At 40.7% G+C, this 15,085-nt stretch overlaps 1 protein-coding gene across 1 annotated transcript in view; it reads right to left on the bottom strand.

Moving 5' to 3' along the window:
- rxfp2 (relaxin family peptide receptor 2) overlaps positions 1-15,085 on the bottom strand; it is a 29,555-nt gene that overhangs the window by 11,962 nt on the left and 2,508 nt on the right. Inside the window, exons 3-12 of the mRNA XM_033022871.1 lie at positions 13,929-14,000; positions 13,299-13,370; positions 12,190-12,261; positions 10,906-10,977; positions 7,841-7,915; positions 7,607-7,678; positions 3,499-3,570; positions 3,340-3,411; positions 2,687-2,758; positions 1,232-1,461 (exon numbers count right to left, since the gene is read on the bottom strand). Of these exons, the coding sequence (XP_032878762.1) occupies positions 1,232-1,461; positions 2,687-2,758; positions 3,340-3,411; positions 3,499-3,570; positions 7,607-7,678; positions 7,841-7,915; positions 10,906-10,977; positions 12,190-12,261; positions 13,299-13,370; positions 13,929-14,000 (881 nt within the window). The remainder of the gene's footprint in view (positions 1-1,231; positions 1,462-2,686; positions 2,759-3,339; positions 3,412-3,498; positions 3,571-7,606; positions 7,679-7,840; positions 7,916-10,905; positions 10,978-12,189; positions 12,262-13,298; positions 13,371-13,928; positions 14,001-15,085) is intronic.

The following is a 15,085-nucleotide window of genomic DNA, read 5'->3' as shown; positions in this document are numbered from 1 at the left end:
ACCAGGTTCTCTGGGGCTGTAAGGCAGCAACTCTACTGCTGCACCCTGTGTCGCCCAATGTGCCCAAATAAATGCATATTATTGTCTCATTGAAACATTCAATCAGACTAACCTGATTGCCCGGTTGCTTAGCACTTCAGCTCCCCCTCCCATTCCCAATCTGACCTTTCTGTCCTGGGCCTCCTCCATTGCCAGAGTGAGGCCCAGCAAAAATTGGAGGAACAGCACCTCATATTTCACTTGGGTAGTTTACACCCCAGTGGTATGAACATTTTAGTTAGCGCTTGTTTTCTCCCTCCTTCCCAGTTCTGCCACAAGTCCTACTGTCTCCGCCTACTTCCTCTCCGCCCCCCTCCTACCCCGACATCAGTCTGAAGAAGGGTCTTGACGCAAAACGTCGCCAATGCCTTCTCTCCATTGGTGCTGCCTCCCCGCTGAGTTTCTCAAGCATTTTTTGTCTAGCTTCAAATTTGTTACAGGTCCCTCTGAGGTGAAAGATCCAGTAACTTTGATCTCACAAAAATCCTATTTCCATCCATATACCTGCTTCTTCCTTTTACAAGTGTTATTTATGACAATTTTTTTGTTGATGGTATTTTCCACTGCACTTGCGCTGGGTGAAATTCAGTCCAGTATCAGTTATTGACATATGGCAGGTTAAAGTGAAACAGATTGAAGAATGAAAGCCTCTCCATCCAAGACCACAAGAAATCACAGAGAATTGTGGATGCAGCCCAGACCATCAAGCACACCAACCTCCCTTCCATTGACTCCATCTACATTTCCTGCTGCCTCGGCAAGGCCACCAGCATAAGCAAAGAAGAAATTCACCCAGGACACTCCCTCCTCACCCCTCTCCCATCAGGCAAGAGGTACAGAAGATTGAAAATGCATACCTCCAGATTAGAGGACAGTTTCTTCCCAGCTGTTATTAGGCAACTGAACCATCCTTTCACCAAGTAGACAGTGGTCCTAACCTACCATCTACCTCATTGGAGACCCTTGGACTATCTTTAATTGGACTTTACAGAACATTATCTTGCACCAAACGTTAATTCACTTTATCCTGTATCTGTATACCATAAACAGATTGATTGCAATTATGTATTGTCTTTTGGCTGACTGGATAGCATGCAACAACAACAAAAAGCTTTTCACTGTACCCCAGTACACGTGACAATAAACAAAACTAAATTAAACTAGACTATTAAAAGCAAAAACTCATACTTACAGCATAAAATTTTTATGGACATAGCATGAAGCTTATTTTCAGCTCGAATAAGTGACCTCATGAAAATGACAAACAGGTTTCCAAAACATGTGAGACAAGCTATGATCCAGACAAAAACTCGAAGTATGATGTTGGCTAGTAGATCTTCAAAGGAAGATATTCCGTCTGTGTTTGGTTTACAACTCCGTACATGAGGAGAATACGCACAGTACTGAAATTTATGAAAATATCTGTGAAAATAAAGTACAGGAAACATTATAGCGACAAGTATGTCCAGTGCTAATTAGTACAGTATTGTACATGTCCTCAGTAAAGGATTGTACATGGTGTCAGAGTGATAGTAAAACAATATGTACTGAATATTAATTTTTATACTCTTGCCTGAATGCAAAATAGTAATCAAACATTCTGATCCATAAAAAAGACGCAGAGTGCTGCAGTAACTCAGTGGGTCAGGTAGCATCTCTGGAGAATACGGATAGGTGGCATTTCGGGTTGGGATGCTTATTTAGACTGAAGAAGGCTCCCAATCCAAAATGTCACCGATGCAGTCAGAAAAAGGGTCCCGACCCAAAACGTCACCTATTACCTCCCTTGAAGAATGATTCTGAACCTAAACATCACCTGATCATGTTCTCCAGGGATGCTGCCTGACCCATTGAGTTACTCCTGTACTTTGTATCTTTTTTTTTTTGTGAACCAGTATCTGCAGTTCCTTGTGTCTCCATTATAGTCCATATCTGTTTTCCCCATTAAAAGGTGCAAATTTTTATATTCAATTCATGACAAAAATGTATAAATGAGGTAGGAAGTAATCAACACAAGTATGTTGATTACTGGTTTACAGTTTATTCCCTGGACAATATCTCCTTAGTCCTTTCAATACTACTCAATCCTCCCTGCAAATTAATAACAACTTATTTCTTCCCCTGTCCAATTCTGCCAGGCCGACCCCTACAACGCCAACCCAGTGCTTAACACTTTTTGTGCATTGCTCCAGTGAGGTCTAAAATTCTTATACTACAATCATTGCAGTTTTGTACTTATTTATGATTGTGCTTATGCACAGTATGATTTTACTGAATTATATGCAAAGCAAGGTATTTCACTATATCCAAGTACAGGGTACATTTAACAATAAAGTACCATTGAACCGTTGTCAAAGAGTTTTCAACCTCAAATGATAATTTGTTTTTCTTTCTACAGATGCTTTTGCAGTGTATGTAACATTTTCTGTTTTTATTTAAAATTAGTCAAAAGTTGGATAATAATGTAAATATAAACCTCAAAAAGAAAAACAAAACAAGGCATTAATTAGTGTGGCTCTAATTGGATGGCAGTTGAGGAAAGTCATAATGACTTCTTTAATTTCCACTGCATATGATGAAACCAAATCTTTTCTGTAACTTATCCAAGAAAGGGTACAATGTTGTGAATTTTGAGCTGTATACTTACATATGTTCTAAATTTGTCATTGGATTAAACATTCTGCTTTCTATGTTTGCAATTTCTATTCCTTCAATACCACTGTCAAGAGAAAATTTTTAAATCTGTCACGATACATCTGCATACAACATAAAAATAAACTGATAAAAGTTTTTGGCAATGTAAATTATCTTACTCAATGAAACCTGCACAATATGATACCAAACATTTTCCATGTTTCCATGCCAACCAGTCTCCTGACATATATGCACAATATTCTTGCTTTTAAAATGATGCAATAATTTTATATACAAAAGGACGCAAAGTGCCAAAATTAATCAGCAGGTCAGGCAGCATATCTGGAGAACATGGATAGGTGATGCATAGGTGACCCTTCTTCAGAAACATCGCCTATCCATGTTTTCCAGAGATGCTGCCTGACCTGCTGAGTTACTGTGTTCTTTTGTGCAATAACCAGCATCTGTAGGTCTTTATTTCTACAATAACTCTATACAGCTGCCTACTTTATTAATCTAATTTACTTTGTACATGTGATTAATGCTAGGCAATTCATATTAAAATAATCAAGATCAGAATATAAACTATTTTAGAGATGCACAACATTTTATTTAACTTTACAAAAACAGTAGCTTATATTATTCTGAATTTTCCAATTAACTTACAGAGATTGAAGTTGTTTGAGATTTTCAAACTGTTCAGGATGTACAAAATTAATGGGATTGTCAGATATATTCCTAAAATGAATTAAATGATTATTTTATGAGAGAAATTCATTGAATAATAATGCACAAATCAGAGAAATATCAACAGGTTTTGCTTACAATTTTATCAGTAATTTAATATTTTTGAATAGATGTTTGGGGAGTTCCTGAATCTTGTTAGATGACAACTCCCTGAGAATAATACAAAAGAAGTTAATGTAAATTTGTAGTTCATATTACTTATTCAACAAAGCATAATGACTTCATAGTAAAATAAAATGTAAACATTCATTTCCGCTTAGAAACAAATATTAAAATGCAAAGTTGCTCTCCAGGAACGAGGTTGGGTTGCATTTATGGAAGGTTACAAGATGTTGACTTTAGAGATACAACCTCAAAATAGACCCTTTGGCCCACCGAGTCCACTAGTTCAGTGATCAACCCATACACTAGCACTATCCTACACACTAGGAACAATTTAGAATTTTACCAAAGCTAATTAACCTACGAACTTGCACGTCTTTGGAGTGTGGGAGGAAACCGGAGCACCCAGAGAAAATCCATGCGGTCCCAGGGAGAACATGCAAACTTCGTACAGACAGCTCGCATTGTCAGGATTGAACCGGTGTCTCTGGCAATGTAAGGCAGCAACTCTGCTGCTGTGTCACTGTGCTGCACTAGATAATGTGGATGGTGGTAAGCATTGTGGCTTTACGTAAGACGACCAAAACCTTCAATTACACAAGTGACAACCAATTGTCAGCTATTTCTCCGGAAGGGTTGAAGAGGACACAATCCAGGCTATGTCACAGTTAGGGTCAGTTATTGGGCTTGAAATCCTATGGTACCTAAAAGATGTCTTAAAGTGATGCTGTGCAATAGGACGATGCCTGAGTGTGTTGTGTATTGGAGATAGAATTGGGAATAGGGAGATTGTTATTCGTAGTTTTAATTTAGATTAGAGATACAGCATGGACACAGGCCCTTCAGGCCGCCGAGTCCACGCCGACCATCGATCACCCGTTCACATTAGTTCGATGTTACCCACTTTTACAGAGGACAATTAACCTACAAGCTTCCATGCCTTTAGAATGTAGAAGGAAACCAGAGCACTTGGAGATTACCTGAACACCGTGACGAATCGCACACGATCACAGGGAGAACGTGCAAACTCTACACAAAAACCTCTGAAGATCTGGGTCTCTGGCATTGCGAGTCGGCATTGATAAAATTAGCGTCTTGAATCAAATGGACTCAAGATTGGAGGTCAGTTGGACATAGGCAGAGTTTGGTGGAAAGGTGGAAGGCTGGGGTACTGATGTTAGGAATGAACAGTAACCAAACTACATTATTGGATACTTACATCGATGATGGTGCCTACCTCGAACTCCCTGGCAACTAATCTGATATTGTTGTTTCCCCCTTTAATTGGTCCATAAGTAAGCCTCCCAAAAAGGCCTAGTTAGGTGTGACTGACAATTCAATTGTCCCATATATAAGCAAAGATTTATACTCATACCATTTGATGTAATTTCTTAGGCTCTAATATCACTGTTTTTGAAGGACAGAAAACAAATGTCCAGTAGTTTTCATGCCCATGTGCTGTAATCTGTAGCTGATCAATCGAGCAGTTAACAAAAAAACTCCACTAGATCATTTTGAAGCCCCTTTTATATTTATGGTGAACTTTATGGAATTGTACTACCATAAATATGATACTTTGGTCAGGACTGCAACGGTAGTGGAAGAAATGATGCTAGCCAAATAATCTTAGTACTATCTTGCTAATTGGTTGCATGCACCTTCCTTATCATTCTATTTTATCTGCAACCTAATTAAGAATGACAAAATGTTTTGTTATCATTTTGATAAATACGAATCATTTCATTTACCTAATCAGGACACTGCACCTGGTATGTCAAAAGTGAGGAATACATACTAAAATAAAAAAAGTAAAGCAGAAAAGACAGTAGTAGAAAGCACTTAGACGTACAGTTCTATCAAACTATGTAATGGAGCAAATGCCTTTTCGGAAATAGTAGTAATTTCATTCCTCTGAATGTACCTGTTGAAGAAACAAAATGTAATTGTTACATACGTCAAATTGGAGCGTTTGTCTTTAAATGGCAACGTTTCATTTAAGTCTAAAATACAGAATCTTCAAACACAATATATTTATTTTAAAAGCCACAAAGTGCTGGAGAAACTCAACAGATCAGACAGCATCTCTGGAGAACATGGATAGGTGATGTTTTGTGTCGGGACCCATCTTCAGCATTTAGTGTCTTTTTTTATATAAACCAGAATCTGTAGTTCCTTGGATCTCACACTCATTTGTTTCGTTCAATCTAGATATTTAAGCCCTAACATTGTCCAATCCCTTGGCTCACCTTCCTAGTCCTCACCCAAGGTTGGATGGCCTTTGTTTGTTTTACTTAACTTGCCAAATCATTTGTCAGTGAAAGGGAATATTGGAAGATAGAATGAGCATCTTTTAGGTGATGACAATAGATAAGATAGGTTTGGAGTGATATGGGCCAAACACAGGCAGGTGGGGCTAGTTTTGGGGCATGTTGGTCGGCATGGGCAAATTGGGCTGAAGGGCCTGTTTCTATGCTGTATGACTTCACAGGGAACCATAGAAACATAGAAACATAGAAAATAGGTGCAGGAGGAGGCCATTCGGCCATTCGAGCCAGCAACGCCATTCATTGTAATCATGGCTGATCGTCCCCTATCAATAACCTGTGCCTGCCTTCTCCCCATATACCTTGACTCCACTAGCCCCTAGAGCTCTATCTAACTCTCTCTTAAATCCATCCAGTGATTTGGCCTCCACTGCCCTCTGTGGCAGGGAATTCCATAAATGCACAACTCTCTAGGAGAATTCTTTTTTCTCACCTCAGTCTTAAATGACCTCCCCTTTATTCTAAGACTGTGGCCCCTGGTTCTGGACTCGCCCAACATTGGGAACATTTTACCTGCATCTAGCTTGTCCAGTCCTTTTAATATTTTATATGTTTCTATAAGATTCCCCCTCATCCTTCCAAACTCCAGTGAATACAAGCCTAGTCTTTTCAATCTTTCCTCATATGACAGTCCCGCCATCCCAGGGATCAATCTCGTGAATCTACGCTGCACTGCCTCAATCACAAAGATGTCCTTCCTCAAATTAGGAGACCAAAACTGTGCACAATACTCCAGATGTGGTCTCACCAGAGCCCTATACAACTGCAGAAGAACCTCTCTACTCCTATACTGAAATCCTCTTGTTATGAAGGCCAACATTCCATTAGCTTTCTTCACTGCCTGCTGTACCTGCACACCAACGTTCAGTGACCGGTGTACAAGGACACCCAGGTCTCGCTGTACCTCCTGCTTACCTAACCTAACCCCATCGAGATAATAATCTGCCCCCTCATGAACCAACATGAGAACATAAGCCATTTCCTCCAAATTCATGTATTAATTTATTCTAAATATGTCTATGTATGATAGGAGCCACTACAAAGGAGATACGTACATGCCAGGAACCTAAACAGCCCTGGCTAAACAGAGGGAAAATCTTCTGCTGGTTGGAACAATACTTAGCACAATGGAAGATGTTTGTGGTGGCTGGAGGCATTCCTCAAGGCAGGGTCCAAGGACCAACCATCTTCATGCTCCATTAATGACCTTCCTTCAATTCCATTATTCATCCATATAGTTTTTGGTTCTTAGAATTAAAAATACTATATGGATGAATAATGGAAAATACAATTTTGGGGTACTTTTCTCGCTGGCTTTATAGAACAGATTAGGATGAGAATTCTGAAAGTTAATTATCACAACTACTTCCAATTCGCACATTTTCCCCATAACTGTCAGTTTTGATGGAGCTGCGCTGGTCAGCAACTTCCAAAACTGCACAGGAACTATGGCCCACAATGTCCGTGTCGAACATGATTCCAAGTTAAACTCATCCCCTCTGACTGTACATGATCCATTTCTCTCCATTCCCTGCATATCCATATATTTGTAGATCTATTTGGATATTACAAATGACAATGTTTAGAAAACAATTGGATAGGTACATGAATAGGATAGCTTTAGAGGGATATGGAAAATGTAGGCAAGTAGGACTAGTGTAGCTGGGGCACATTGGTCGGCGTGGGCACGATCGATCAAAGGGCCTGTTTCCACACTGTATGACTATAACTATAAATGATTTGATTGCATAAATACTCACAGCACAGCCAGCTTATCACATTTCACAAAGGTTGAATAATTCAATGACTTGATTCGATTACTGTCAAAGTCCCTAGAAGTATAATTGGGTACCAGAATTAACTTGGTCATGGATACAACCGGAATGAGCATTTTTAAAACAAGTAGTGAATAATAACACACAAAGGCACAACTTACATGCGAAAGGTGGAGTTTCACAAACCCTATAAGCAATGAGAAAATAGTTAATACTCACATCCAGTAAACTTCGGGGATTTCAGCACATATTGGTCTCTTTGGTAGGTTTTCCAATAAATTGTTTACCATTGATCTAGAAAGAGAAAGTTAAAACTTTTGCAGTAACATGAACTGGCAAATTAAACACTTATCCCTCATTCTTATGACATTGGAGGAGAATTAGGCCATTCAGCCCATTGAGTCTACACTGCCATTCGATCATGGCTGATCTATTTATTCCTTTTAACCCCACTCTCCTGCCTTCTCCCTGGAACATTTGACATCCTTATTAATCAAGAACATAACAATTTCTGCTTTAAAGATACCCATTGACTTAGCCATATGTTAAGTTTTAATCTAATATTTGAGAGGGAGAAGGGTAAATCGGAGGCGTCAATATTACAGTTGAACAAAGGGGACTATGGAGCCATGAGGGATGAGCTGGCCAAAGTTGACTGGAAAGATACCCAAGCAGGGATGACAGTGGAACAACAATGGCAGGTATTTCTGGGAATAACACAGAAGGTACAGGATCAGCTCATTCTAAAGAGGAAGAAAGATTCCAAGGGGAATAAGGGGCAGCTGTGGCTGACAAGGGACGTCAGGGACAGTATAAAAATAGAAGAGAAGAAGTACAACATAACAAAGATGAGCAGGAAGCCAGAGGATTGGGTAATGTTTAAAGAGCAACAGAAGATAACTAAAATAGCAATACGGGGAGAAAAGATGAGGTACGAAGGTAAGCTAGCCAGGAATATAAAGGAGGATAGTAAAAGCTTCTTTAGGTATGTGAAGAGGAAAAAATTAGTTAAGACCAAAGTTGGACCCTTATAGACTGAAACAGGTGAATTTATTATGGGGAACAAGGAAATGGCAGATGAGTTTAACAGGTACTTTGGATCCGTCTTCACTAAGGAAGACACAATCTCCCTGATGTACTGGTGGCCAGAGGATCTGGGGTGACGGAGGAACTGAAGGAAATCCACATTAGGCAGGAAATGGTGATGGATAGACTGATGGGACTGAAGGCTGATAACTCCCCAGGGCCTGATGGTCTGCATCCGAGGGTACTTAAGAAAGTGGCTCTAGAAATTGTGTACGCATTGGTGATCATCTTCCAATGTTCTATAAATTCAGGATCAGTTCCTGTGGATTGGAGGGTAGCTAATGTTATCCCACTTTTTAAGAAAGACGGGAGAGAGAAAACAGGGAATTATAGACCAGTTAGCCTGACATTGGTGGTGGGGAAAATGCGGGAGTCAATCATAAAAGATGAAATAGCGGCACATTTTGATAGCAGTAACAGGATCGGTCCGAGTCAGCATGGATTTACGAAGGGGAAATCATGCTTGGCTAATCTCCTGGAAGTTTTTGAGGATGTAACTGGGAAAATGGACAAGGGAGAGCTAGTGGATGTAGTGTACCTGGACTTTCAGAAAGCATTTGATAAGATCCCACATAGGAGATTAGTGGGCAAAATTAGGGCACATGGTATTGGGGGTAGACTGTTGACACGTTTAGATAATTGGTTGGCAGGCAGGAAACAAAGAGTAGGGGTTAACGGGTCCCTTTCAGAATGGCAGGTAGTGACTAGTGGGGTACCGCAAGGCTCGGTGCTGGGACCGCAGCTATTTACAGTATAGATCAATGAATTAGATGAAGGGATTCAAAGTAACATTAGCAAATTTGCAGATGACACAAAGCTGGGTGGCAGTGTGAACTTTGAGGAGGATGCTATGAGAATGCAGAGTGACCTGGACAGATTGTGTGAGTGGGCAGATGCATGGCAGATGCAGTTTAATGTGGATAAATGTGAGGTTATCCACTTTGGTGGCAAAAGCAGGAAGGCAGATTATAATCTAAATGGTGTCAAATTGGGAAAAGGGGAAGTGCAACGGGATCTGGGGGTCCTTGTTCATCAGTCAATGAAAGTAAGCATGCAAGTACAGCAGGCAATGAAGACAGCGAATGGCATGTTGGCCTTCAAATCAAGAGGGGTTGAGTATAAGAGGCCCTTCTGCAGTTGTACAAAGAGGCCCTTCTGCAGGGCCCTAGTGAGACCACACCAGGAGTACCGTGTGCAGGTTTGGTCTCCAAATTTGAGGAAGAGCATTCTTGCTCTTGAGGGAGTGCAACGTAGATTCACAAGGTTAATTCCCGGGATGGCGGGACGGTCATATGCTGAGAGAATGTAGCGGCTCGGCTTGTATACCCTGGAATTTAGAAGAATAAGAGGGGATCTTATTGAAACATATAAGATTATTAAGGGTTTGGGCACGCTAGAGGCAGGAAACATCAATGTTGGGGTAGTCCAGAACCAGGGGCCACAGTTTAAGAATAAGGGGTAAGCCATTTAGAATGGAGATGAGGAAACACTTTTTCACCCAGAGAGTTGTGTGTCTGTGGAATTCACTGCCTCAGAGGGCAGTGGAGGCCAGTTCTCTGGATACTTTCAAGAGAGAGCTAGATAGGGCTCTTAAAGATAGCGGAGTCAGGGAATATGGGGAGAAGGCAGGAATGGGGTACTGATTGTGGATGATCAGCCATGATCATATTGAATGGTGGTGCTGGCTCGAAGGGTCGAATGGCCTACTCCTGCACCTGTTGTCTATTGTCTATTGTCATCCGTGGCAACGAATACCACAGATTCACCACCCTCTGAGGGTGAATCTGTGGGATTAATTGCCACGGATAAATAAATTCCTCCTCATCAACATTCTAAAGGTTTGTCCTTTTCTTCTGAGGCTGTGCTCTCTAGTCTAGACTCCCCCAATTACCGAAACAAGCTTTCCACGTCCACTCTATCTAGGCCTTTCATTATTTCTTTTCTTTTCCAACCAGTTATGCATTTTCAATACTTATTCAACCCAAAATGAATCTTAAGTACAATATAAAGATGTCAAATTATATCAGGCTTATTCCAAAAAAAACAACATTAGAACAGTGGTTACCATCCTTTTAACACTTTTTTTCAGACAAGAGAATGCCAAAAGCTCTGAAGCAACATTTCAATAAGACCACATTCTTCATAAATAAAACCTCTAAAACACTTGCCAAAGTGAAGGGATGGAAAATTGTACTTACAAAATACACAGAGATTTCAGTCCAATAAATAACCGTGGTGAGATTCTTGATATTAAGTTGTCATCAAGGAATCTAAGAAGAAAGAATTGTACTATTTTATGCAAGGAATGCAAGATATGCAATAATTGGGTTTCATTTAACCGTTGAATAGACTTTTGGATTGGCACATGGATATGTAAGGAATGGAAGGTTATGGTTAATGTTCAGACTGATAAGAGTTTTTCTTGGGATCGTGTTTGGCACAGACATAGTGGATCGAAGGCCTGATCCTGTGTTGCACTATGCTGTGTTCCATGTTCTATGACAAGCCTTTTGGATTTGTAATATGTGTCTTTTCCAATATACTCCTTAATTTGCATTATGACTAAATTTAATACTTCAACTCACGGGCCACAGAAGCAGAAAAACATGTAAAGATAAATGGAACTTTATTTCCTGGACACAAACATCTTGGATAGGAAAGGTTTAGAGGGATTGGGCCAAATGCATGCAAATGGGACTATCTTAACTAGGCACCTTATTAGCCATGGACGAGCTGGTCTAAAAGAACCTGTTTCTGTGCTGCATAACTCTTAAAAGGAGGGATTCGACCAGAAAGAAAATTATTGATATTTAAAGTAAAAACATTTGGCCAAAAATTTACATTTAAAAAGAAATGGTTATCTTAACATGCAATTAACTATGATACAAATTTAGTTTAGTTTATTATTATCATATGTACTGAGCTGAAAAGCTTTTTGCTGCATGCTATCCAGTCAACAAAAGGACTATACACGATTACAATCAAGCTGTTCACAGTGTACGGGATAAAGGGAATACCGTTTAGTGCAAGACATAGTCCAGTAAGCTCCAATTAAAGATAGTGGGTCTCCAATGAGATAGATGGTAGGTGAGGACCCTATCTAGTTGGTGATAGGATGGTTCTGTTGCCTGATAATAGCTGAGAAGAAACTGTTCCTGAATCTGGAGGTGTGTGTTTTCGCACTTCTGTACCTCTTGCCTGATGGGAGAGGGGGGAAGAGGGAGTGACTAGGGTGAGTATGGTCCTGTGTTCCATGTTCTATGACAGGCTTTTTGGATTTGTAAGCATGAAGTATAGATGGAGTCGATGGAAGGGAGGTTGGTTTGCTTGATGGTCTGGGCTACATCCACAACTCTCTGTAAATTTGGAGAAATTAAAATATCTGAAATGTTATTTAAAATGGAATCATAATATTAAGCCTTGGAGTATGAATATGATGTTACTAGACTGAAAAAATTGAGAAAATTATGTTTGATACGTACAAAATTTCGAGATTACGAAGGTCTTGAAATAGTCTTGGCTTCAATGAAGTGATATGATTGTGACTGATGTACCTAGAAAAGAAAATAGTAATATACAATTAAATTGCCTGCTGGATAAAACCATTGCAATTATTTACGCTAGTTCTGTAAACACTGAAAATTCCGAGGAACTATTAATAACGATGGGGCAGTCAACAAATCAGTCCAAAGACATAATTGGATTACATTGCCACCTCAGCAATATGAGTGCACCCTTGTATAAAGCAACAGATACTGCTTCATTCGCTCGTGTGTCAGATGAGGTATAGCTCGCTGTTGGCTTCTGTCGTCGTCCAACATGTTGACAGAATCGGTCGCCCGACGCGTCACAGAGTGCATCGTGTCGTCGTTTCCGGGGATCGCCACGAGGAGGCTTTTGTCATGATCCCCCAGGCTTGTCTGATAGCTGGTGTCGTTTCTGTGGAGATCTTCCAGATAAATGCAGAGTATGCAGACTAGGAACTGCAGATGCTGGTTTACAAAATGAGACACAAAGTGCTGGAGAACTCGATGGGTCAGGCAGCATCTCCATGGGATATAGATAGGCAACGTTTTGAGTCGGGATCCATCTTCAGACTGATTGGAGTATGTGGGAGAAAGTGGGAAAAGTGAGGTGGGAGGCAGGACAAAACCAGGCAAGTAATAGTTGGATATAGGTGAGGAAGGGCTCTGATCTGAAACAGGGGAGGGGGTGATTGGTTGATGGGTGGACGAGGGCCAGAGATGCACAAGAGACAAAAGGCTGTGACATGAAGCCAGGGGAAAGGAAGTAGTTGGAAGAAGGTGGAGGGAAGGATAAAAGGAGGATGGGATAGTGGGAGAAATTTAGGTGTGCACATTCAGGTGGGGCACGGGGAAGAGAGGGGAAGAGGGGAAGAGATTGCTGTTAATGCACAACAGATTGCACAAGATGATAGAGGAATAACCATGGTGAAACTGTTGAAAGTCATGGGGTGAGGAGAAGAAAACATTATTCACAGCAAAAAAGCAAAACTGCCAGGTTCGATTTATAGGTGGAAATGTTAATAAACTTTATTCTGAAGCATTAAATTAGGTAACAGAGTACTTACAATCGTCTGAGATTGTAAAGTCCACAAAATGCAGTTTTTGAGATAGATTGGATTTGGTTATCCTGCAGGTATCTGTAAGACAATGAAATAAATATAATAATTGCCTTCCTAGATTGTTTGAAAACCAGATCCAACATTCATCAATCTTCCTAATAGTAGAATTATTCTTCACAGGGCAATTTACAGAGGCCAATTAATCTACAAAACCGCACGTCTTTGGGATGTGGGAGGAAACTCGAGCACCCTGAGGAAACCCACGCGGTCACAATGAGAATGTGCAAGCTCGACATACAGACAGCACCCGAGGTCAGGATCAAACCTGGGTCTCGGGCTCTGTGAGGCAGCGGCTCTACCCACTGCGCCACCGTGCAGCCCACTCTATAACATTTATTTAAATTGAAGAAGGATCCCGCTGCGTAACGTCACCTATCCATGTCCTCAAGTCATGCTGCCTGACCTACTGTGTTACTCCAGCACTTCGGGTCAGTTTTTAATTGTTTCCTTTTTAAAGTGCATCAATATAAAAGTTGAGTATGAAGCCGTATTATGGAGCACTGAATACATTTTAAAAAAGCAAACGAAAATATACAGAAATCCATCCCTGAAAAAAAAAGTTGAGAATGCACTCACAATTCCTGCAGGTCACAGTAGGTGAGGAAAGCATCAGCGGGTAGGCTTTTGATTTTATTGCTCTTCAGAGACCTATATTGGAGAGAAGCAATTTTATTATTTACAACGCAGGCAGCCTGTTCATGTGTCACATATGCAGGAGGAAGGAACTGCAGATGCTGGTTTATATCGAAGATAGACACAAAAAGCTGAAGTAACTCAGTGGGTCAGACAGCATCTCTGTAGAAAAGGAATAGGTGACATTTCGGGTCGCAACCCTTTGCTCTCCGGCTCTTTGTCCAACCGCGATACATTAGACGCAATCATACGTATAAACAAGAGTGTAAGAATATTAGATTACATTGAGGCAGTACACAAAAGTCGCCGTGTTTCCTGTGCCATCTTGTCCCCATCAAGTACAGAAATGTCGAGTCTTAACTTGACCATAAAGACTCCTTGTCCTGGTAACTGCACTTGGTTGAAGTTGCAGGGGGTGGCCTGGCCTGGCACTGTTGTTGATGTCCTCCACCGCTGCTCTGCTGCTCTGTGCCGCTGCATGCCACAACAATGCTGCTGTTAAACTTGCAACCCAAATTTCCAGCCAACACGCGGCTGTCAGCTACAGCAAGACGTTTCCAGCAGTACTAACTGAAGGAATCACAAACTGTTGTATACATGGTGTATGCAAGCAAAGAATCTCCCTGTGCCTAGTCACATGTGACAAAAAAGTATTCCTATTGAACGATGAGGTGCTAATTGATCACTTCTTGCTCATGCTACAATTCCACAAGTGTTTCGAATCAGTTCAAGTTGCTGCTCTCCAAAGGGAGGTGTGTGGCAATTGTTGAACCTTTCACTGCTTTTTAACACTTCTGCACAAAGATCATTTACCCACAGTGAGGGGGCCAAGAAGGTGAAATGGGGAAAGATTTAATTAGAACCTGAAGGGAAACTTTTTCATACAAATAATAGTGGGTACATGGAACAAGCTGCCAGAAGAGGTAGTTGAGGCAGGTACAATAACACCATATAAAAGTTAGACACAAAGTGCTGGAATAACACAGGTGTTCCGGTTTCCTCCATCATTCCAAAGGTGCGTGGGTTTGCAAGTTAATTGGCCACTGTAAAATGTTTGCTAAGGTTTCGGTAGTGGATGAGAAAGTGGGATAACATAGGTC

This window comes from Amblyraja radiata, chromosome 6 (assembly GCF_010909765.2).
Source record: "Amblyraja radiata isolate CabotCenter1 chromosome 6, sAmbRad1.1.pri, whole genome shotgun sequence".
NCBI classification, from domain to species: domain Eukaryota; kingdom Metazoa; phylum Chordata; class Chondrichthyes; order Rajiformes; family Rajidae; genus Amblyraja; species Amblyraja radiata.
The sequence above is the reverse complement of the archived record's forward strand: the minus strand, read 5'-3'. Positions and strand labels throughout refer to the sequence as shown.